This window comes from Oncorhynchus mykiss, chromosome 2 (assembly GCF_013265735.2).
Source record: "Oncorhynchus mykiss isolate Arlee chromosome 2, USDA_OmykA_1.1, whole genome shotgun sequence".
Classification (NCBI taxonomy): Eukaryota; Metazoa; Chordata; class Actinopteri; order Salmoniformes; family Salmonidae; genus Oncorhynchus; species Oncorhynchus mykiss.
Genome location: NC_048566.1, coordinates 92,580,289 through 92,605,824, shown reverse-complemented (window position 1 = coordinate 92,605,824; position 25,536 = coordinate 92,580,289). Strand labels below are relative to the sequence as shown.

The 25,536-nt window shown below is 42.7% G+C and overlaps 1 protein-coding gene across 1 annotated transcript in view; it reads right to left on the bottom strand.

Annotated features, from left to right (window-relative positions):
* The window catches only part of LOC110502389 (SH3 and multiple ankyrin repeat domains protein 2-like), a 164,375-nt gene that overhangs the window by 74,374 nt on the left and 64,465 nt on the right, over positions 1-25,536 (bottom strand). Inside the window, exon 10 of the mRNA XM_036959148.1 lies at positions 15,063-15,384. Coding sequence (XP_036815043.1) covers positions 15,063-15,384 — 322 coding nt within the window. The remainder of the gene's footprint in view (positions 1-15,062; positions 15,385-25,536) is intronic.

Below are 25,536 nucleotides of genomic sequence, written 5' to 3'. Positions count from 1 at the left end.
GAGAATATCTGATGGGTGAAAATATGATCACTTGATGAGAGAACATCTGTGCAGCCTGAGGCAAGAAACAGAGCTAAGCTTTTTTTGCAACTTTCTCAAATCATCACTAGCCCATATGTTTTGATTTTAAGGTTCATATCATATCATTCACAACTGGAGTTGCCATATACTCGCTCCATAATAGGAAAAATATCCTTTCTATTTTATTCAGCTAAATTTAACTACTGTATATTCTTCTTACTATTAAGTCATATAAAGTAAAATAATGGCACAGGACTTACAATAATATTGTGTCATTTAAACGAACAAGCCTACAGCCTATGGCATAGAGCAGTGATTCCCAAACTTGTCATAGTCCCGTACCCCTTCAAACATTCAACCTGTGTACCTCCTTTATCACCAGGGTCAGCGCACTCTCAAATGTTGTTTTTTTCACACACTATACAATACATTTATTAAACATAAGAATGAGGGTGAGTTTGTCACAACCCACAAAGGCTCATGGGAAGTGACAAAGAGCTCTTACAGGACCAGGGCACAAATAATAAAATAATAATAATCAATAATTTTGCTATTTAGTTAGCCATCTTACATATAAAACCTTATTTGTTCATAAAAAATGTGAATAACTCACCACAGGTTAATGAGAAGGGTGTGCTTGAAAGGATGCACATAACTCTGCGGTGTTAGGTTGTATTGGAGAGAGTCTCAGTCTTTTTCCACACACAGTCTGTGCCTGTATTTAGTTTTCATGCTAGTGAGGGCCGAGAATTCACTCTCACATAGGTACATGGTTGCAAAGGGCATCAGTGTCTTAACAGCACGATTTGCCAAGGCAGGATACTCTGAGCACAGCCCTATCCACAAATCTGTCAGTGGCTTCTGATTAAATTAAAATTTCACAGAACCGCTTGTTGTAATTTTGCTTGTTGCCTTGTTCATATATCGGTAAGTGGACTGGAGGCAGGGCATGAAAGTGATAACAAATCCAGTTGTTTGTGTCATCCGTCTCGGTGGATGCTGCAGTGTACCCAAGTGGTATCGGGAGCAACTGCTTGCGCGAGCGTTACCACTCTACTATGTCTCCCTGTAATGGCTTTTGCGCCATCAGTTCAGATACCAACACATCTTGACCACCAAAGTCCATTTGAGGTCACAAAGCTGTTCAGTACTTTAAAAGTATCCTCTCATGTTGTCCTGGTTTCCAGTGGTTTGCAGAAGAGGATGTCTTCCTTAATTGACCCCCCATTAACGTAACAGACATATACCAGGAGCTGTACCAGGCCCGCCACGTCTGTTGACTCTTCCAGCTGTAATGTATAGAATTCACTGGCTCGTATGCGAAGCAGTAATTGTTTCAAAACATCTCCTGTCACCGATGCGTCATAAAACAACGTTGTTTGATGAAGACATTGTCGGTATAGTTTTTTGGGCCTTTTCCCCAGCATTGCCCCAGACATATCCGTGGCAGCAGGAAGAATGAAGTCCTCCACAATAGTATGGGGCTTGCATGTGCTAGCCAATCGATAGCTCACCATATAAGATGATTCTAGCCCCTTCTTTTTAATGGTATCTGTTACTTTTATACATGTCTTACTACTCAAAGTAATCTTAATTCTCGCTCCAAAAACTCATGTGGCTTATTTTTCAAATTGCCATCTTTTGTTTCTAAATGTCTGCGCAAGAGTGAAGGTCTCATCAAGTTGTGAGATTGTATTTTTGCACATATAACACACTGTGGCTGAGAAAAGGCACTACTCCCAATATAAGTGAACCCCAAAACAACGTAGTTCTCATCATATTTGCGTCTCTTCGATGGTCCAACATCCCTGTCTGTTGTTCGGTGCTTTCCCGGGTAAGGGGGCAGTAGCTCTTCGGCTGCATCAGATTCACAACAGTTAGTGTCCATGCTAGCTGGGCTAACAACAAATGTAGAATTACTGATGCTAGCATTGGATGTGCTCGTGGAAGCAGAATAACTTGTCGTTAACAGGTGCAGGTGTAGTACTGCTGGTCGTAGCAGTACTACCAGTAGAGCTGGTATGTGTCTCTATGGACGCAGGCCTTACTTTTTTAACCATTTATCCATTTTCGAGCAAACGGAAGGAGCAGCAGCTACGTTTGGCTACATACGGACCGTTAGTGGAATTCCCGCGAGAGAGTAACTGTTAATATGACTGGATGTTAATTATTTGACTAGGTTACCTGTATTTGACATTGTGTTGTTATTTCGCTGAACACTAAATGGTTTAACTTTATTTTTGGCAGTGAAACGAGGCAAGTCAGGCAAGAAAAAAACCTCACCCAAATGTATAGCCCTGTTGGAAAATATAAATGGACTGTTGGAAAATGTGAATAAAATAAATAAATAATAAAACGTTTTTTTAACAAAAATGTATTTTATTTTTTAAAATGTGAATCACATTTTTATTGCGCGTAGCCCAGTTTGGAAATACCTGGCATAAAGCATGGCCAGATAACATAAAATAATATTTTTATAAAGGAAAACATGATAACAAGATGCCGCCATTAGTGAGAAAAGCAAAAATCAATGTATTTTGTTATTGGAATCTAAATTAATTAGACATTCATCTATTTTGCTATTGGAATCTAAATTAATTAGACATTAATCTATTTTCATTACCATTGCAGAATAAGTTTCTCACCTTTTCATTCTGTGATGCATTCCTGATGTCGTCATACAATAAATTACCATCTCTCATTTAATTGGGCCTAGTAGCCTAGTAAATAGATAGGCTATGCATTTACATTTTTGCTGTACACACAAAGAAAAGAGAGTTCCCCAAGGATTGTTTGGGAAGAGTGATGGTTAAATATGGAACCATAATGACTCAAAGAACCCTTTGAGCCCCTCGTTGGAGTTCACAAAAGGGTTATTTACTCTTTTAGTGATAATTAAACTAGGAGTGGCCGCTCATTAGAATGTTTTGGGGTGTGGTTTGTTATACTGTATATTACTATGGCCAGTGAAGGTGTCTTGTGAAAGACGTATGACCTTGTGTCAATTGAGAAGTGGTTCTCAATTCTCTCCTCAGCTGTTCTGGAGCTAGCACACCTGATTCAACTAGTTAATGTCACGCCTTGATCTGTTTCACCTAGTCTCCACCCCCCTCCAGGTGTCGCCCATCTTCACCACTTATCCTCTGGGTATTTACAGTGCCTTGCGAAAGTATTCGGCCCCCTTGAACCTTGCGACCTTTTGCCACATTTCAGGCTTCAAACATAAAGATATAAAACTGTATTTTTTTGTGAAGAATCAACAACAAGTGGGACACAATCATGAAGTGGAACGACATTTATTGGATATTTCAAACTTTTTTAACAAATCAAAAACTGAAAAATTGGGCGTGCTAAATTATTCAGCCCCTTTACTTTCAGTGCAGCAAACTCTCTCCAGAAGTTCAGTGAGGATCTCTGAATGATCCAATGTTGACCTAAATGACTAATGATGATAAATACAATCCACCTGTGTGTAATCAAGTCTCTGTATAAATGCACCTGCACCGTGATAGTCTCAGAGGTCCGTTAAAAGCGCAGAGAGCATCATGAAGAACAAGGAACACACCAGGCAGGTCCGAGATACTGTTGTGAAGAAGTTTAAAGCCGGATTTGGATACAAAAAGATTTCCCAAGCTTTAAACATCCCAAGGAGCACTGTGCAAGCGATAATATTGAAATGGAAGGAGTATCAGACCACTGCAAATCTACCAAGACCTGGCTGTCCCTCTAAACTTTCAGCTCATACAAGGAGAAGACTGATCAGAGATGCAGCCAAGAGGCCCATGATCACTCTGGATGAACTGCAGAGATCTACAGCTGAGGTGGGAGACTGTCCATAGGACAACAATCAGTCGTATATTGCACAAATCTGGCCTTTATGGAAGAGTGGCAAGAAAGCCATTTCTTAAAGATATCCATAAAAAGTGTTGTTTAAAGTTTGCCACAAGCCACCTGGGAGACACACCAAACATGTGGAAGAAGGTGCTCTGGTCAGATTTTTGGCAACAATGCAAAACGTTATGTTTGGCGTAAAAGCAACACAGCTCATCACCCTGAACACACTGTCAAACATGGTGGTGGCAGCATCATGGTTTGGGCCTGCTTTTCTTCAGCAGGGACAGGGAAGATGGTTAAAATTGATGGGAAGATGGATGGAGCCAAATACAGGACCATTCTGGAAGAAAACCTGATGGAGTCTGCAAAAGACCTGAGACTGGGACAGAGATGATGATCCAAAACAAGACAATGATCCAAAACATAAAGCAAAATCTACAATGGAATGGTTCAAAAATAAAAATATCCAGGTGTTAGAATGGCCAAGTCAAAGTCCAGACCTGAATCCAATCGAGAATCTGTGGAAAGAACTGAAAACTGCTGTTCACAAATGCTCTCCATCCAACCTCACTGAGCTCGAGCTGTTTTGCAAGGAGGAATGGGAAAAAAATTCAGTCTCTCGATGTGCAAAACTGATAGAGACATACCCCAAGCGACTTACAGCTGTAATCACAGCAAAAGGTGGCGCTACAAAGTATTAACTTAAGGGGGCTGAATAATTTTGCACGCCCAATTTTTCAGTTTTTGATTTGTTAAAAAAGTTTGAAATATCCAATAAATGTCGTTCCACTTCATGATTGTGTCCCACTTGTTGTTGATTCTTCACAAAAAAATACAGTTTTATATCTTTATGTTTGAAGCCTGAAATGTGGCAAAAGGTCGCAAAGTTCAAGGGGGCCGAATACTTTCGCAAGGCACTGTATACCTGTGTTTTCTGTCAGTCTGTGCCAGTTCGTCTTGTTTGTTCAAGGCTACCAGCATTTTCTCTCAGCTCCTGTTTTTCCCCAGTCTCGCTTTTTCTCATTCTCCCTGTTTTTGACCCTTGCCTGTCCTAACCCTGTACCCACCTACCTGACCACTCTGCCCGTCCCTGACCTGAGCCTGCCTCCCATCCTGTACCTTTGGATTACCAACCCTGCCTACCTTGACCTGTCACTTGCCCCTGTTACAATAAACATTGTTACTTCACTCAGTCTTACCTTGATTCCCGATAGTTAATAAACACAATAATAAAACCTATGGAATTTTAACAATATAATATGGCTAACCAATATAAAAAAAACATGTATGGTTCTTCAAGAGAATCTACAAAGAACCTTTGAGATTGAGAATGGTTCTGTAAATAACCTTTCTCCATAAAGGTTCTACAAAGAGCCATAAAGGGTTCTATATAGGGCAATAAACAATAGCCAAACCTTTTTTTTGGTGCTATAACTGTTTTTAATGCCTCTTTATGGAACATTAAAGGGTTTTTATAGCACCATATAGGTTACATTTAGATACTTATGAGAATGGTTCTTTATAGAACCTTCAAAAAAAGGTCTAAATAGATCCAAAAAGGGATCTGCTATGGTTACTAGCCATATAACCCTCATTTGGCATTATTTAGAACCCTTTGTTTTTAGTGTGTAGGCTAACCTATGAATCCCATAGGCAGCGTGGTTTATAACATAGCCTACAGTCAAATGTACTAACAGGTGCACAGACAGTTGATCTTTTACATTGAATTATGTATGCAACTACTGTAGATAGCCTACTGTAATTTCATATTTTCTGTAGCCTTGACAATGTTTCAGAATTCGCGGGCAGTCTAGCATATTTAGGTTGTGTGAAAAGTCAACACAAGACATCGTTGAATTCAAATGTTCTGCTGACACTCTCACAGTCCGTTACCAAATAGCTTACAGTAAAATATTTTAAAAAACACCTCCAAAACCATTTGATCAAATTTGCCGTTGCTATTTCTTTGAGAAACTGCTGTGGCCTAATTCCAAAAGTGACAAATTATACAGCAAATAAAGGGCGTCATTGTCACCATAAGCGTTTTACAGGCAGAGTTATAATGCTTTTTCACACGCGCACAGTTTGACGATGGGTCTGATTTTTCAATATTTTTATATGTAAGGATTCTTTTCAGAAATGGCGGCCGCAGATGTTTAGTGTGATATTTTTTGCTTATAAATGCGGCCCCAGCAGAGCAGCAGAGAGCGAGAAAGTGGGCCAGAGGAGAGGAGAAGAGCAGCTCCACATGCCCTCAGTGGCTGCTGCCTCATTAATAAGCCTCCATAGAGACTCTGTCAAAGTCACAGCCAAAGGCATCCCTAATGCTAACTACCTAGCATAGAATACTCTGCTTCGCTCATGCTAACTACCTAGCATAGTATAATCTGCATCACTCATGCTAACTACCTAGCATAGCATAATCTGCATCCCTCATGCTAACTACCTAGCATAGCATAATCTGCATCCCTCATGCTAACTACCTAGCATAGCATACTCTGCATCCCTCATGCTAACTACCTAGCATAGCATACTCTGCATCCCTCATGCTAACTACCTAGCATAGCATACTCTGCATCCCTCATGCTAACTACCTAGCATACTGTAGCATCACTGTAGGTACCTAGCTGTTTAACTGTAGGTAGGTACAAGGTAGCCTACTATGGAAATCACTAGAGTTTATGTCAAAGTCACAGTCAAAGTCATCCCTCATGCTAACTACCAAGCATAACATTGCATAGCATATATCCTCTGCTTTAGCTCCCACTGTGTGTGAAGCACTATAGGTTCTCATCCAACAATACTGGCATTTACATTACATTATGTTTTTGTGTATCTATAGCATCAAATATTGAGAGTTTAATCCACCTTACTGTATACGCTACACACTTCATAGGCTATGAATGCATAGGCCTAATCATATCAAATCAAATTGTATTTGTCACATACACATGGTTAGCAGATGTTAATGTGAGTGTAGCGAAATGCTAACCAACGAGTAGTCTAACCTAACAATTTCACAACAGCTACCTTATACACACAAGTGTAAAGGGATGAAGAATGTGTACATAAAGATATATGAATGAGTGATGGTACAGAACGGCATAGGCAAGATGCAGTAGATGGTATAGAGTACAGTATATACATATGAGATGAGTAATGTACGGTATGTAAACATTATATTAAGTGGCACTGTTTAAAGTGGCTAGTGATATTTTTCTTACATGTACTCAATGTTAGTGGTGGCTGCTTAACAGTCTGATGTCCTTGAGATAGAAGCTGTTTTTCAGTCTCTCGGTCCCTGCTTTGATGCACCTGTACTGACCTCGCCTTCTGGATGATAGCGGGGTGAACAGGCAGTGGCTCGGGTGGTTGTTGTCCTCGATGATCTTTATGGCCTTCCTGTGACATCGGGTGGTGTAGGTGTCCTGGAGGGCAGGTAGTTTGCCCCCGGTGATGCGTTGAGCAGACCTCACTACCCTCTGGAGAGCCTTATGTTTGTGGGCGGAGCAGTTGCCGTACCAGGCGGTGATACAGCCCGACAGGATGCTCTCGATTGTGCATCTGGAAAAGTTTGTGAGGTCTTTTGGTGACAAGCCAAATTTCTTCAGCCTTCTGAGGTTGAAGAGGAGCTACTGCGCCTTCTTCACCACGCAGTCTATGTGGGTGGACCAATTCAGTTTGTCCGTGATGTGTACGCCGACTACTGTCCCGTCAATGTGGATAGGGGGGTGATCCCTCTGCTGTTTCCTGAAGTCCACGATCATCTCCTTTGTTTTGTTGACATTGAGTGTGAGGTTATTTTCCTGACACCACACTCCGAGGGCCCTCACCTCCTCCCTGTAGGCCGTCTCGTCGTTGTTGATAATCAAGCCTACCACTGTAGTGTCGTCTGCAAACTTGATGATTGAGTTGGAGGAAGTGCATGGCCACGCAGTCGTGGGTGAACAGGGAGTACAGGAGAGGGCTCAGAATGCACCCTTGTGGGGCCCCAGTGTTGAGGATCAGTGGGGTGGAGATGGTGTTACCTACCCTCACCACCTGGGGACGGCCCGCCAGGAAGTCCAGTACCCAGTTGCACAGGGCGGGGTCGAGACCCAGGTTCTCGAGCTTGATGATGAGTTTGGAGGGTAATATGGTGTTAAATGATGAGGTGTAGTCGATGAACAGCATTCTCACATAGGTATTCCTCTTGTCCAGATGGGTTAGGGCAGTGTGAAGTGTGGTTGCGATTGCGTCATCTGTGGACCTATTGGGGCGGTAAGCAAATTGGAGTTGGTCTATGGTGTCAGGTAGGGTGGAGGTGATATGGTCCTTGACTAGTCTCTCAAAGAACTTCATAATGACGGAAGTGAGTGCTGCGCGGCGGTAGTCAGTTAGCTCTGTTACCTTAGCTTTCTTGGGAACAGGAACAATGATGGCCCTCTTGAAGCATGTGGGAACAGCATACTGGGATAAGGATTGATTGAATATGTCCGTAAAAACACCAGCCAGCTAGTCTGCGCATGCTCTGAGGACGCGGCTGGGGATACCGTCTGGGCCTGCAGCTTTGCGAGGGTTAACATGTTTAAATGTTTTACTGCAGTGAAGGAGAGTCCGCAGGTTTTGGTAGCGGGCCGTGTCAGTGGCACTGTATTGTCCTCAAAGCGAGCAAAGAAGTTGTTTAGTCTGTCTGGGAGCAAGACATCCTGGATCGCGACGGGGCTGGTTTTCTTTTTGTAATCCGTGATTGACTGTAGACCCTGCCACATACCTCTTGTGTCTGAGCCATTGAATTGCGACTCTACTTTGTCTCTATACTGACGCTTAGCCTGTTTGATTGCCTTGCGGAGGGAATAGCTACACTGTTTGTATTCGGTCATGTCTCCGGTCACCTTGCCCTGGTTAAAAGCAGTGGTTCGCGCTTTCAGTTTTGGGTGAATGTTGCCATCAATCCACGGTTTCTGGTTGTGGAATGTTTTAATAGTTGCTGTGGGTAGGACATCGCCAATGGGGTATGTCTCCATAAGCTTGGCACATCTAGCCACTGGCATTTTTGCCCATTCTTCAAGGCAAAACTGCTCCAGCTCCTTCAAGTTGGATGGGTTCCGCTGGTGTACGGCAATCTTTAAATCTTTCTTTACCACATATTCTCAATTGGATTGAGGTCTTGGCTTTGACTAGGCCATTCCAATACATTTTTATGTTTCCCCTTAAATCACTCAAGTGTTGCTTTAGCAGTATGCTTAGGGTCATTGTCCTGCTGGAAGGTGAAACTCCATCCCAGACTCAAATCTCTGGAAGGTTGAAACAAGTTTCCCTCAAGACTTTCCCTGTATTTAGCGCCATCCATCAATCCATCAAGGGAAACACTATGTCTTGCGCAAACTCAACACCTCTCATCACCCCGAAAATACCAAACAGTGAAGCATGGCGGTGGCAGCATCATGCTGTGGGGATGTTTTTCATCGGCAGGGACTGGGAAACTGTTCAGAATTGAAGGCCAAAAAGCTAAATTTTAGACTCATCTGACCAGAGTACCTTCTTCCATATGTTTGGGAGTCTCCCAAGTGCCTTTTGGCGAACACCAAACGTGTTTGCTTATTTTTTTCTTTAATAAGCAATGGCTTTTTTTCTGGCCACTCTTCCCTAAAGCCCAGCTCTGTGGAGTGTACGGCTTAAAGTGGACAGATAATCCAGTCTCCCTTGTGGAGCTTTGCAGCTCCTTCAGGGTTATCTTTGGTCTCTTTGTTGCCTCTCTGACTGATGCCATCCTGGGCAGCCCTTTCCTGGCAGGTTTGTTGTGGTGCCATATTCTTTCCATTTTTTAATAATGGATTTATTGGTGCTCCGTGGGATGTTCAAAGTTACGGATATTTTTTAAGAACCCAACCCTGATCTGTACTTCCCCACAACTTTGTCCCTGACCTGTTTGGAGAGCTCCTTGATCTTCATGGTGCTGCTTGGTTGTGCGCCTTGCTTAGTGGTGTTGCAGACTCTGGGGCCTTTCCGAACAGAACAAAGGGGGTGAATACATATGCACACACCACTTTTCAGTTTTTTTATAATTTTTCATTTTTTGAAAAAAACATTTTTTTCACTTCATTTCACAAATTTGGACAATTTTGTGTATGTCAATTACATGAAATCCAAATAAAAATAAGTTCAAATTACAGGTTGTAATGCAACAAAATAGGAAACATTGGCAAGGGGGATGAATACTTTTGCAAGGCACTGTATTTATGTAAAACAAGAACAGGATGAAAATAGTTCCTGCACAGCAGCCAATGGTTGTGTTTGAGTATTGTCATAATGAGTATTGTCATAATGAGCATTGTCATAATGAGCATTGTCATAATGAGCATTGTCATAATGAGTATTGTCATAATGAGTATTGTCATAATGAGCATTGTCATAATGAGTATTGTCATAATGAGTATTGTCATAATGAGCATTGTCATAATGAGTATTGTCATAATGAGCATTGTCATAATGAGTATTGTCATAATGAGCATTGTCATAATGAGCATTGTCATAATGAGTATTGTCATAATGAGTATTGTCATAATGAGTATTGTCATAATGAGCATTGTCATAATGAGCATTGTCATAATGAGTATTGTCATAATGAGCATTGTCATAATGAGTATTGTCATAATGAGCATTGTCATAATGAGTATTGTCATAATGAGTATTGTCATAATGAGTATTGTCATAATGAGTATTGTCATAATGAGTATTGTCATAATGAGCATTGTCATAATGAGTATTGTCATAATGAGTATTGTCATAATGAGTATTGTCATAATGAGTATTGTCATAATGAGTATTGTCATAATGAGTATTGTCATAATGAGTATTGTCATAATGAGCATTGTCATAATGAGTATTGTCATAATGAGCATTGTCATAATGAGCATTGTCATAATGAGTATTGTCATAATGAGTATTGTCATAATGAGCATTGTCATAATGAGTATTGTCATAATGAGTATTGTCATAATGAGTATTGTCATAATGAGTATTGTCATAATGAGTATTGTCATAATGAGTATTGTCATAATGAGCATTGTCATAATGAGCATTGTCATAATGAGTATTGTCATAATGAGTCCATTTTTAATCTACTGCCATGCTGAAGTAAAGAAAATATGAGCGTCCATCATCATCATCATCATCATCATAATCCTCCTCAGAGCGGATATGTAACACTCACTGTCATGGAAAATAATTTAACATTTTTAGGATATATCCGCTTTTCATGGAAATAGGTACAAAAAGACTATAGACTAAATGGCCTTTACTTGTAAACTTTGTTTGATAGTTATGTATGTAAACCTTGAGAGGAGGTCTATTATCAAGTACATTTCTGAGACAGTATAAGCATTTATTTTCCATGGCCTTGATAGAGAGAGCAAGGTTGAATCGTGTTTGTCCAGACAACAGTACTGTAATAGCAACCATCAATTATCACATCACATATGAAATACACTACAGCTGTTGGTCTGCAGTTAGAGGATATGATCTAATATACTTGGAGTAGGCTAGCTAGTAGTTGAAACACATATGCACCATACTGTAGTAATGGCCTTAGCAACCACTCCTGTAACTAGGGAGGAAATAGCAGTGTCCCATTTTAACTGCTGCACTCCAGTAACGGTGCCAGTAATAATGTATTAATACGCCAGTAACGGTGCCAGTAATAATGTATTAATATGCCAGGAAGCAGTAACAGTGTCAGTAATAATGTATGTATACACCAATAAGGTACCAGTAATAATGTATTCATACGCCAGTAAGCAGTAACGGTGCCAGTAATAATGTATTAATACGCCAGTAACGGTGCCAGTAATAATGTATTAATACGCCAGTAACGGTGCCAGTAATAATGTATTAATACGCCAGTAACGGTGCCAGTAATAATGTATTAATACGCCAGTAACAGTGCCAGTAATAACGTATTAATACGCCAGTAACGGTGCCAGTAATAATGTATTCATACACCAATAAGGTTCCAGTAATAATGTATTCATACACCAATAAGCAGTAGTGGTGCCATTAATAATGTATTCATACACCAGTAAGGTTCCAGTAATAATGTATTCATACACCAGTAATGTGCCAGTAATAATGTATTCATACACCAGTAAGCAGTAATGGTGCCATTAATAATGTATTCATACACCAGTAAGGTTCCAGTAATAATGTATTCATACACCAGTAAGGTTCCAGTAATAATGTATTCATACACCAGTAAGCAGTAATGGTGCCAGTAATAATGTATTCATACACCAATAAGGTTCCAGTAATAATGTATTCATACGCCAGTAAGCAGTAATGGTGCCAGTAATAATGTATTCATACACCAATAAGGTTCCAGTAATAATGTAGTCATACACCAGTAAGCAGTAGTGGTGCCAGTAATAATGTATTCATACACCAGTAAGGTTCCAGTAATAATGTATTCATAAACCAGTAATGGTGCCAGTAATAATGTATTCATACACCAGTAAGCAGTAGTGGTGCCAGTAATAATGTATTCATACACCAGTAGGCAGTAACGGTGCCAGTAATAATGTATTAATACGCCAGTAACGGTGCCAGTAATAATGTATTAATACGCCAGTAACGGTGCCAGTAATAATGTATTAATACGCCAGTAACGGTGCCAGTAATAATGTATTAATAATACGCCAGTAACAGTGCCAGTAATAACGTATTAATACGCCAGTAACGGTGCCAGTAATAATGTATTCATACACCAATAAGGTTCCAGTAATAATGTATTCATACACCAGTAAGCAGTAGTGGTGCCAGTAATAATGTATTCATACACCAGTAAGCAGTAGTGGTGCCAGAAATAATGTATTCATACACCAGTAAGCAGTAGTGGTGCCAGTAATAATGTATTCATTCACCAGTAATGGTGCCAGTAATAATGTATTCATACACCAGTAAGGTTCCAGTAATAATGTATTCATACACCAGTAATGGTGCCAGTAATAATGTATTCATACACCAGTAAGAAGTAATGGTGCCAGTAATAATGTATTCATACGCCAGTAAGCCTGCTCACCCGTATGAGAGGAGGCATGTGAGGCAATCACAACAAGTCCTTATACAGACTGATTGCCCGAGCTGAACACGGACTGAACAAGGGCTGAACACGGACTGAACAAGGGGTGAATAAGGGGTGAACACGGGCTGAACACGGGCTGAACACGGACTGAACAAGGGCTGAACAAGGGCTGAACACGGACTGAACAAGGGGTGAATAAGGGGTGAACACGGGAAAGCAAAGGGGAGAAAAGGTCAAATTTTCATGGGATCACTTGTGTGATTCCTGTCATTTTTAGATTCAATTTAGATTCATTTTCTTTTTCCTTTAACGTTAGCAGTGAGTAATTGGCATGGCCCACTTACTGAGCATGCTGTGCTCTCCATAGACCCCCCTGCTAGGTGAGAAGATTCACACACACACACACACACACACACACACACACACACACACACACTTTATCTCTAAATACAAAGGAAGAAATGGACGTTAACATGGACCAAAACTGATCTCTACTCAAATATGGTGGTATATTAGGGTGACAATGACAGATGTGCACTATTCTAAAAGACGTGAACACAACACAAAGAAGTTGCAGAATCCATACACATAAACCGAGGGGGCTGTAATTTGTCCCCTATTCCCTATATACACCTAATCACTATTTAGGGATTAGGGTGCACGACCTCAACTGATCCCAACACAACAAACCCTCCCCTTCCTCTCCTTCTCAATCCTCCAGACAACTGTCTAAAACACAAACGTCCACTCCAACATCCACAACATAGATCCCTTTCCTGCAATCAAAATACCTAGCGTTATTCATATTTTTCATAATTTCTTAATTAATAAACCAAATATGCCGAAAATCCGGTGTCCAACGGTTTGGTTTTATTTGTTTTAACCCTGTGTGTGAGGTGTATACTTTTGTTTCAAAGTAGATTTGTTTAATGCTACCAAGAAACACTCAGTGTGACCCTGATTTAGCCCACTGCAATAAAAAGATTAAGAGAGACTGATTGGACCGACGGTTGAGCACGTCTAGCATCTCATGGGTCAACATCCATCCACATCCATGCATACACATCCATCCATCCACATCCATCCATACACATCCATCCATCCACATCCATCCATACACATCCATCCATCCACATCCATGCATACACATCCATCCATCCACATCCATCCATCCACATCCATCCATCCACATCCATGCATACACATCTATCCATCCACATCCATGCATACACATCCATCCATCCATCCACATCCATCCATCCATCCACATCCATCCATCCACATCCATCCATACACATCCATCCATCCACATCCATCCATCCACATCCATCCATCCACATCCATCCATCCACATCCATCCATCCATCCACATCCATCCATCCACATCCATCCATACACATCCATCCATCCATCCACATCCATCCATCCACATCCATCCATCCATCCACATCCATCCATCCACATCCATCCATACACATCCATCCATCCACATCCATCCATACACATCCATCCATCCACATCCATCCATACACATCCATCCATCCACATCCATCCATCCACATCCATGCATACACATCCATGCATACACATCTATCCATCCACATCCATCCACATCCATCCATCCACATCCATGCATACACATCCATCCATCCACATCCATCCATCCACATCCATGCATACACATCCATGCATACACATCCATCCATCCACATCCATCCACATCCATCCATCCATCCACATCCATCCATCCACATCCATCCATACACATCCATCCATCCATCCACATCCATGCATACACATCCATCCATCCACATTTTCATGAAAGACGGATCAGACTTTCAGTGAGTGTGACAAATCTTCCTCTATTCCCCAAGCTGCCATGTACTCCAGGGACTTTTGGGCCAGATTTTTGGGGCCAAAATACTCCTAATAGCAGGTTCTGTATTGAGGGCACTTTTTGGAAAGTGACACCCTATATCAGTGTATCCTAAAGTTGGTACGTAACATTGTTCAAATAATAGGTTGGGAATTATCATGTCATTATGGACCCCCATAAAAAAATTCCATGATTTCAGCTTTGGGCACCCGCAAGAGACGTTGGGGGCCCTCAAGAGTCAATGTATAATTCAAATTCTGTTTGGTGACTGACCTGGGCTGGCGCTGGGGGATCTGTCTGGGTGTCTCCTCCCCCAGGCGCCCCAGGGAGGGCGAACGTGAACGGGGAGGGCGGGGAGCCCCCTTCCCCATGGTCCTGACTGTTCCATTGGGGCTGGGCATCTGCTGCTGCTGGGGCCGACGGGGGGAGAGGCTACGAAGGGGAGAGTGGCACGGCGAGGACAGGGGTGACCGGTTGTTCACGTTCAGGTTGTTGTCGCTGTTGGAGCGTAGGAGCATAGACCGTGGAGCAGCTAGTGTACTCCGTGGGGCCTGCTGGCGCCGGGTGGGTTGGGCCGGCGCCTCCTTGAAAGGCACTGAAGGGAGGGACGGAGGGAGAGGGGGGGGGGGGGGGACGGAGGGAGAGAGGGGGGGGGGGGGGGGGGGGGGGGGTTAGAACAGGTTTCAACATGGAGAAATATTACATAATAATTTCATCATTTCAACATTGTTCCTCCAAAATAAGCTGGTTGAATAACAGAATAAGTGGTATTTCGATCTCTCTCGCTCTCTCTCTCTCCTGCACACGAACACCCCCCCCACAAACACACACACACACACACACACACACACACTCACACACACACACACACACACACACACACACACACACACACACACACACACACACACACACACACACACACACACACACACACACACACACACACGCACACCTCTTATTTGGGTTCAATAGAGAACCAAAGGTAGTCTCTAACCTTGAGGTATTAATAAGCATAATTGTGCCTTAGTGGAGATGCAATGAGAGCTCCTAACTAGCTGGTCTCACAGGCTCAGAGCAGGCTGCCTGGCTGCCTGGCGGAGGAGGAGAGAACTTCTATTCAACTCAAGCTATAATAAGAGCCTTGGTGGAATTCCCCTGCGTTTGATGCAGTGCTCGGCTCACACAGCTGAAGCATGATTAATGATGATGTTTATTTCTCTGCTGCCTACTAAATACCAGGGAGGAATAAGAGGCTTGTATACAGCAATATAGGGTTGAACCCAGAGATGATTGGCCACTGTGTGAGAGAGATGACACTGCTTTGGAAAAGAAAACAACCGTACTGTCATAGGAGAAGGTTCTATAAAAAAGGCCTCTCAAGAATACCTCTTCCAAAAGGCCTCAGTATGTGTGCAAGACTCTCAAAAGCACAATTTAAAGCGATAACCCCTCAAAACTGTGACTGTACCTATGGAATGCATCATAATATAGAGTAGGTACATGCTGCATTGAGAGGAAAGGTCACATGTCCAACCCCCAATGGCAGGTCCCACCCCCTCTCCACCCCACTAATGCTGATATCTGGATGGCCTATCATCAACAGCATAGCCATAGCTAATTAAAGATTGGTGATATGTATGGATCTACATCAGAGGTTTTCAACCTTTTCTTGCCCAGGGACCCCCTCTTTGGCAAACCAGCGACCCCCTCTTTGACAAACCAGCGACCCAGGGACCCCCTCTTTGACAAACCAGCGACCCAGGGACCCCCATCAAATGTTAGCAAAAAAACGTGTCCTATCATCAGGTGAATGATAATGGCAAGGAGAAGTAATCAACATTTAAAAATTACTAGATTTAGTAAATAGTATGTCATTATTTTGACAGCCAAATTGCTAGAAAAGTAACTACAAACACATTTTTGCTAAGAGCAGCTGTTTAGCTGGTTAAACAAAGGTTAGCCATCTGTTGGCAAAAAAATATGTCCAAGTCAAGAAAGCTTACCAGCAGCCAGCAGCACTTGCCGCACTGGTAGACTATTGACTGGTAGACTATTGACTGGTAGACTATTGACTGGTAGACTATTGACTGGTAGACTATTGACTGGTAGACTATTGACTGGTAGCCTTTGACTGGTAGACTACTGACTGGTAAATTATTGACTGGTAGACTATTGACTGGTAGACTGTTGACTGGTAGATTATTGACTGGTAGACTATTGACTGGTAGACTATTGACTGGTAGATTATTGACTGGTAGACTATTGACTGGTAGATTATTGACTGGTAGCCTTTGACTGGGAGACTATTGACTGGTAGCCTTTGACTGGTAGACTATTGACTGGTAGATTATTGACTGGTAGACTATTGACTGGTAGATTATTGACTGGTAGACTATTGACTGGTAGATTATTGACTGGTAGACTATTGACTAGTAGACTATTGACTGGTAGATTACTGACTGGTAGACTATTGACTGGTAGATTATTGACTGGTAGCCTTTGACTGGGAGACTATTGACTGGTAGATTATTGACTGGTAGACTATTGACTGGTAGACTATTGACTGGTAGCCTTTGACTGGGAGACTATTGACTGGTAGATTATTGACTGGTAGACTATTGACTGGTAGACTATTGACTGGTAGATTACTGACTGGTAGACTATTGACTGGTAGATTATTGACTGGTAGCCTTTGACTGGGAGACTATTGACTGGTAGATTATTGACTGGTAGACTACTGACTGGTAGACTATTGACTGGTAGACTATTGACTGGTAGATTATTGACTGGTAGACTATTGACTGGTAGACTATTGACTGGTAGATTATTGACTGGTAGCCTTTGACTGGGAGACTATTGACTGGTAGATTATTGACTGGTAGCCTTTGACTGGGAGACTATTGACTGGTAGATTATTGACTGGTAGCCTTTGACTGGTAGACTATTGACTGGTAGATTATTGACTGGTAGCCTTTGACTGGTAGACTATTGACTGGTAGCCTTTTGACAAAAAGACTATTGACTGGTAGACTATTGACTGGTAGATTATTGACTGGTAGATTATTGACTGGTAGACTATTGACTGGAAGATTATTGACTGGTAGACTATTGACTGGTAGACTATTGACTGGTAGATTATTGACTGGTAGCCTTTTGACAAAAAGACTATTGACTGGTAGATTATTGACTGGTAGATTATTGACTGGTAGCCTTTGACTGGGAGACTATTGACTGGTAGACTTTTGACTGGTAGCCTTTGACTGGTAGACTATTGATTGGTAGATTATTGACTGGTAGACTATTGACTGGTAGTCTATTGACTGGTAGACTATTGCCTTGTAGACTATTGACTGATAGATTATTAACTGGTAGTCTTTTGACTAGTAGACTATTGACTGGTAGACTATTGACTGGTAGACAATTGACTGGTAGACTATTGACTGGTGGACAATTGACTGGTAGACTATTGACTGGTAGACAATTGACTGGTAGACTATTGACTGGTAGACTATTGACTGGTAGACTATTGACTGGTAGACAATTGACTGGTAGACTATTGACTGGTAGACAATTGACTGGTAACTTTTGACTTGTAGCCTTTTGACTAGTAGACTATTGACTGGTAGCCTTTTGACAGGTACACTATTGACTGATAGATTATTAACTGGTAGACTATTGACTGGTAGCCTTTGACTGGTACACTATTGACTGGTAGCCTTTTGACTGGTAGACTATTGCCTGGTAGACTAATTACTGGAAGACTATACTGTGGGCTATACTCGGCCTTGTCTCAGGATGGTGGTCGAAGATATACCTCCAATGGTGTGGAGGCTGTGCTTTGGCAAAGTGGGTGGGGTTATATCCTGCCTGTTTGGCCCTGTCCGGGGGTATCATCGGATGGGGCCACAGTGTCTCCTGACCCCTCCTGTCTCAGCCTCCAGTATTTATGCTGTAGTAGTTTAAGTGTCGGGGGGCTAGGATCAGTCTGTTATATCTGGAGTACTTCTCCTGTCTTATTCGGTGTCCTGTGTAAACTTAAGTATGCTCTCTCTAATTCTCTCTTTCTCTCTCTCTTTCGCTCTCTCGGAGGACCTGAGCCCTAGGACAATGCCTCAGGACTACCTGGCATGATGACTCCTTGCTGTCCCCAGTCCACCTGGCCGTGCTGCTGCTCTAGTTTCAACTGTTCTGCCTGCGGCTATGGAACCCTGTCCTGTTCTCCGGATGTGCTACCTGTCCCAGACCTGCTGTTTTCAACTCTCTAGAGACAGCAGGAGCGGTAGAGATACTCTTAATGATCGGCTATGAAAAGCCAACTGACATTTACTCCTGAGGTGCTGACTTGCTGCACCCTCGACAACTACTGCGATTTTTATTATTTGACCATGCTGGTAATTTATGAACATTTGAACAACTTGGCCATGTTCTGTTATAATCTCCACCCAGCACAGCCAGAAGAGGACTGGCCACCCCTCATAGCCTGGTTCCTCTCTAGGTTTCTTCCTAGGTTTTTGCCTTTCTAGGGAGTTTTTCCTAGCCACCGTGCTTCTACACCTGCATTTAATGCTGATTGGGGTTTTAGGCTGGGTTTCTGTACAGCACTTTGAGATATCAGCTGATGTAAGAAGGGCTATATAAATACATTTGATTTGATTTGACTGGTAGGCTATTGACTGGTAGACTATTGACTGGTAGACTACTGACTGGTAGATTATTGACTGGTAGACTATTGACTGGTAGACTACTGACTGGTAGATTATTGACTGGTAGACTATTGACTGGTAGACTACTGACTGGTAGACTACTGACTGGTAGATTATTGACTGGTAGTCTATTGACTGGTAGACTATTGACTGGTAGACTACTGACTGGTAGATTATTGACTGGTAGACTATTGACTGGTAGACTACTGACTGGTAGACTACTGACTGGTAGATTATTGACTGGTAGTCTATTGACTGGTAGACTATTGACTGGTAGACTATTGACTGGTAGACTATTGACTGGTAGTCTATTGACTGGTAGACTACTGACTGGTAGACTACTGACTGGTAGATTATTGACTGGTAGTCTATTGACTGGTAGACTATTGACTGGTAGACTACTGACTGGTAGATTATTGACTGGTAGTCTATTGACTGGTAGACTATTGACTGGTAGACTACTGACAGGTAGATTATTGACTGGTAGACTACTGACTGGTAGATTATTGACTGGTAGACTATTGACTGGTAGATTATTGACTGATTTACTCTGGTATACAGTACAGTACAGTCCAGTCCAGTACAGTACAGTAGGCTCTACTCTCATATGTTATCTGGTATACAGTACAGTACAGTACAGTACAGTACAGTACAGTATAGTAGGCTCTACTCTCATATGTTATCTGGTATACAGTACAGTACAGTACAGTACAGTACAGTACAGTACAGTATAGTAGGCTCTACTCTCATATGTTATCTGGTATACAGTACAGTACAGTACAGTACAGTACAGTACAGTATAGTAGGCTCTACTCTCATATGTTATCTAGTATACAGTACATTATAGTGCAGTACAGTACAGTACAGTACAGTAGAGTACAGTAGAGTAGGCTCTACTCTCATATGTTCTATGATATACAGTACAGTACAATACAGTAGAGTAGAGTAGGCTCTACTCTCATATGTTCTATGATATACAGTACAGTACAGTACAGTAGGCTCTACTCTCATATGTTCTATGATATACAGTACAGTACAGTAGAGTAGGCTCTACTCTCATATGTTCTATGATATACAGTACAGTACAGTAGAGTAGGCTCTACTCTCATATGTTCTATGATATACAGTACAGTACAGTAGAGTAGGCTCTACTCTCATATGTTCTATGATATACAGTACAGTACAGTAGAGTAGGCTCTACTCTCATATGTTCTATGATATACAGTACAGTACAGTAGAGTAGGCTCTACTCTCATATGTTCTATGATATACAGTACAGTACAGTAGAGTAGGCTCTACTCTCATATGTTCTATGATATACAGTACAGTACAGTAGAGTAGGCTCTACTCTCATATGTTCTATGATATACAGTACAGTACAGTACAGTACAGTACAGTACAGTAGGCTCTACTCTCATATGTTCTATGATATACAGTACAGTACAGTACAGTAGGCTCTACTCTCATATGTTCTATGATATACAGTACAGTACAGTAGAGTACAGTACAGTACAGTACAGTAGGCTCTACTCTCATATGTTCTATGATATACAGTACAGTACAGTACAGTACAGTACAGTAGGCTCTACTCTCATATGTTCTATGATATACAGTACAGTACAGTACAGTAGGCTCTACTCTCATATGTTCTATGATATACAGTACAGTACAGTAGAGTACAGTACAGTACAGTACAGTAGGCTCTACTCTCATATGTTCTATGATATACAGTACAGTACAGTACAGTACAGTACAGTAGGCTCTACTCTCATATGTTCTATGATATACAGTACAGTACAGTACAGTAGGCTCTACTCTAATATTTTCTCTGGTATACACATATCTACAATGTGGGCCAAAATAGTTAACATTCTCTTGAGATTCTTTCAAGTGGTTATGAAAGCAAACATCAGTATTTATATAAACAAAAGGAGTTATGATACGGTAACTAATATGGATTCAATAATTTAACAAATATCAACAAGCTCCTAACCTGTAAGAAACAACAACACTATGATATCAGTGATTAACCTAAAGGCATAAACAATAGAATCCACTCTCTCAGTTTCTATATGCCACACAAAGTATCAGTAACCACTCAAAACACTGGAAGCCTTCAAAACCCATTAAAGAAACCTCTAGCTCAAGTATCACTGCTTACCTTCTTTCTTCAAGGCATTCAGAAAAGACTTCATTTTCCCCCTTTTCCTTATTGCTTAATTGTTCATGGGAAACGTGGAGATATAAATAAATAGAAAAATAGCGAATATGAAATGTATCCGAGTTTTGTAGTGGGGAAAAAGCAGCAGCAAGTCGTTCCAGTGGTAAAGCGCGTGACAATGGGAGGGAAAGAGATTGGCTGGGAAGGCAGGCAGGCAGAGGGACAGGAGGGAGGGAAGGAAGGAAGGAGACAGGCAGGGAGGGAAGGAGGGAGACAAGCAGGTAGGCAGAGGGACAGGAGGGAGGGAGGGAAGGAAGGAGGGAGACAGGCAGGTAGGCAGAGGGACAGGAGGGAGGGAGGGAAGGAAGGAGGGAGACAGGCAGAGAGGGAAGGAAGGAGGGAGACAGGCAGGGAGGGAGACAGGCAGGCAGGCAGAGGGACAGGGGGGAGGGAAGGAAGGAGGGAGACAGGCAGGGAGGGAAGGAGGGAGACAGGCAGGCAGAGGGACAGGGGGAGGGAAGGAAGGAAGGAGACAGGCAGGGAGGGAAGGAGGGAGACAGGCAGGTAGGCAGAGGTTCAGGAGGGAGGGAGGGAAGGAAGGAGGGAGACAGGCAGGGAGGGAGACAGGCAGGGAGGCAGGCAGGCAGAGGGACAGGGGGGAGGGAAGGAAGGAGGGAGACAGGCAGGGAGGGAAGGAGGGAGACAGGCAGGCAGGGAGACAGGCAGGCAGGCAGAGGGACAGGCAGGCAGGCAGAGGGACAGGAGGGAGGGAAGGAAGGAGGGAGACAGGCAGGGAGGGAAGGAGGGAGACAGCAGGCAGGGAGACAGGCAGGCAGGCAGGCAGAGGGACAGGAGGGAGGGAAGGAAGGAGGGAGACAGGCAGGCAGTGAGACAGGCAGGGAGGGAAGGAGGGAGACAGGCAGGCAGGACAGGAGGGAGGGAAGGAAGGAGGGAGACAGGCAGGCAGGGAGACAGGCAGGCAGGCAGAGGGACAGGAGGGAGGGAAGGAAGGAGGGAGACAGGCAGGGAGGGAAGGAGGGAGACAGGCAGGCAGGGAGACAGGCAGGGAGGCAGGCAGGCAGGCAGAGGGACAGGGAGGGAGGGAAGGAAGGAGGGAGACAGGCAGGGAGGGAGGGAAGGAAGGAGGGAGACAGGCAGGGAGGGAAGGAAGGAGGGAGACAGGCAGGCAGGGAGACAGGCAGGGATGCAGGCAGGCAGGCAGTCAGAGGGACAGGGAGGGAGGGAAGGAAGGAGGGAGACAGGCAGGGAGGGAGGGAAGGAAGGAGGGAGACAGGCAGGGAGGGAAGGAAGGAGGGAGACAGGCAGGCAGGCAGGCAGAGGGACAGGGAGGGAGGGAAGGAAGGAGGGAGACAGGCAGGGAAGGAAGGAAGGAGGGAGACAGGCAGGGAGGAAAGGAAGGAGGGAGACAGGCAGGCAGGAAGACAGGCAGGCAGGTAGGGAGGGAGGGAGACACAGACAGGCAGCCAGGCAGGCAGGTAGGCAGGCAGGCAGGGAAACAGATAGACAGACAGGCAGTGAGACAGATAGACAGACAGGCAGGGAGACAGTGAGATAGACAGGCAACCCGGGAGACAGACAGGCAGTCAGGGAGAGGCTGGCAGGGAGTCAGGCAGGCAGGCTGGAAGACATTCAGGGAGAAAGGCAGGCAGAGAAACAGGCAGGGAGACAGGGGGGCAGGCAGGCAGGGAGAAAGGCAGGAAGGCAGGGGAAAAGGCAGGCAGGGAGACAGGTAGGCAGGGTGACAAGCAGGAAGACAGGAAGGCAGGGTGAAATGCAGGGAGACAGGCAGGGAGGCAGGGGGAAAGGCAGGCAGTGAGCAGGCAGGGAGAGGGAGACTGGAAGCCAGGGAGAAAGGTGGGAAAAAAGGCAGACAGGGAGACAGGCAGGGAGACAGGGACAAAGACAGCCAGGCAGGGGGAAAGGCTGGGAGACACACTGCTTGTTACTGACTGGGATCACAACGCACGAGTTCCACGCATCTCCATTTCCCTCTCGTCCTCTCACACTCAGTCTCTATTTCTCTCTCTCTCTCTCTCACTCTCTCTCTCTCTATATATATATATATACAGTATATATACAGTATATATATATATATATATATATACTACCTCTCTCTCTCTCTCTCTCTCTCTGTCTCACTCTCTCTCTCTATATATATACAGTATATATATATATATATATATATATATATATATATATATATATATATATATATATATATATATATATGTCTACCTCTCTCTCTCTATGTCTCCCTCTATATATATATCTCTCGCACACAAACACTCTAACAGACAGTCAGATGCACTGAAGAAAAATAAACTCCCTAGATATTGCTTCACCCAGGTTCAACATTCCAGAGACAAGCAGCACATGATGTCAGCAAGAATGTGTCAATTATTATAATCATTATGGATGGGGAGAATTCAACTAAACCAGAATTCAACTAAACCACAGCCACTTTGATTACTATCATTAACACTGATTTTAATATAAACCAGATTGCTAAAATACTGTATTATCTAAAACTACTTCAATAATAATCCAAATGAATGATATTGCCATAGATGACAGGGCAGAACACATTCTCAATACGTGGCTGTCAAACACATGGTGGAGAGAGGTGTTGCTTGCAATCACATAACACCCAAATTAAACATGCATAAATCAATGTTCAGTGGAAACAGGTTCGGCGAGAGATTGGATTTTAACCCGTGCTTTCGCAGGAACAGCTGTATCGAAAACAAATCCTTTGTGTTGCTAGGCAACCTTAGCGAGGAAGTCTAAATTCGTTATTAGCAAGTTGCTTGTTGGTTGTGAAATTATGTGGGCGATTCCACGGCAGCATAGGCCGAAAATATTTTTGGTATCTCAGATTGTTCTGGCAATTCTAATAGTAACTTCATTGGGAGGAAAGATGTTTGACATGCTTTTTACATTTCTATCACAAAACCATGATGAAAGTTTGAGATATTCATATTCATATTTATTTATTCATATTTAAATTCATATTCATATTATGTTGAATAAATGAATGTGAAAATGTGTATTTCAGAATCTAGATATACTCCACATTTGAGAAAATACTATTAGGCATATAATGACACCATGATGTTGTCTGTATCATGTACGTTCACAGATCATAGGGTCTTACAGGAGACATGTTCAGGTCTAAGATGGGCCTAAAATGGCCACTTTCCTGATGATAAAAAATAAATAAAAATACATTGTAAAAATACAAGTGTGTCAAACATTCTGTTCAGTTTCTATGTGAGAATTACCAGAACAATGTGAGATAGCAAAGATATTTTTCGGGCTGTAGTGGCATGGAATGGCCCATGCGTAGTGTTTTTACCAAGCATTTGTAATCAAGCACTTACAGAACAACACATTCCAAATCCTTTAGGAATGTGATGAGAATTAAGACATGTTGTGATATTATGAAATGCTATTCCCTCTTGGGAATAACTTTAGGACTTTCATTGGGAAAACAACATCTTGAATTCATATTGAATTGGCATTTGGAATTACTCCTTCCATCAACATTCCCTTAATTGCTCAGAATTCATCTCAAACCATAGGTGTGGTCATTAGTAGTCTAAATATACAAGAACCAGTCCATTGAAAGCAATATGATAATGACCCTATACTAGATCCTGTGTAATGCACTGTCTATGATGAATTACAAAGCGTCATGACTTCAAACCAGCCTAACATCTAACAACTAAATGACTGTAGGCTGCAGGGGGAACTGTGGATGGGGGGAATCTCCACGGACCACCTCTTCTCTTCTCTGGCACACAGATTGTTAAATAGCAACCTGACAAGCACCAACCTCCGCTTTCCTCTCCAAGGAATA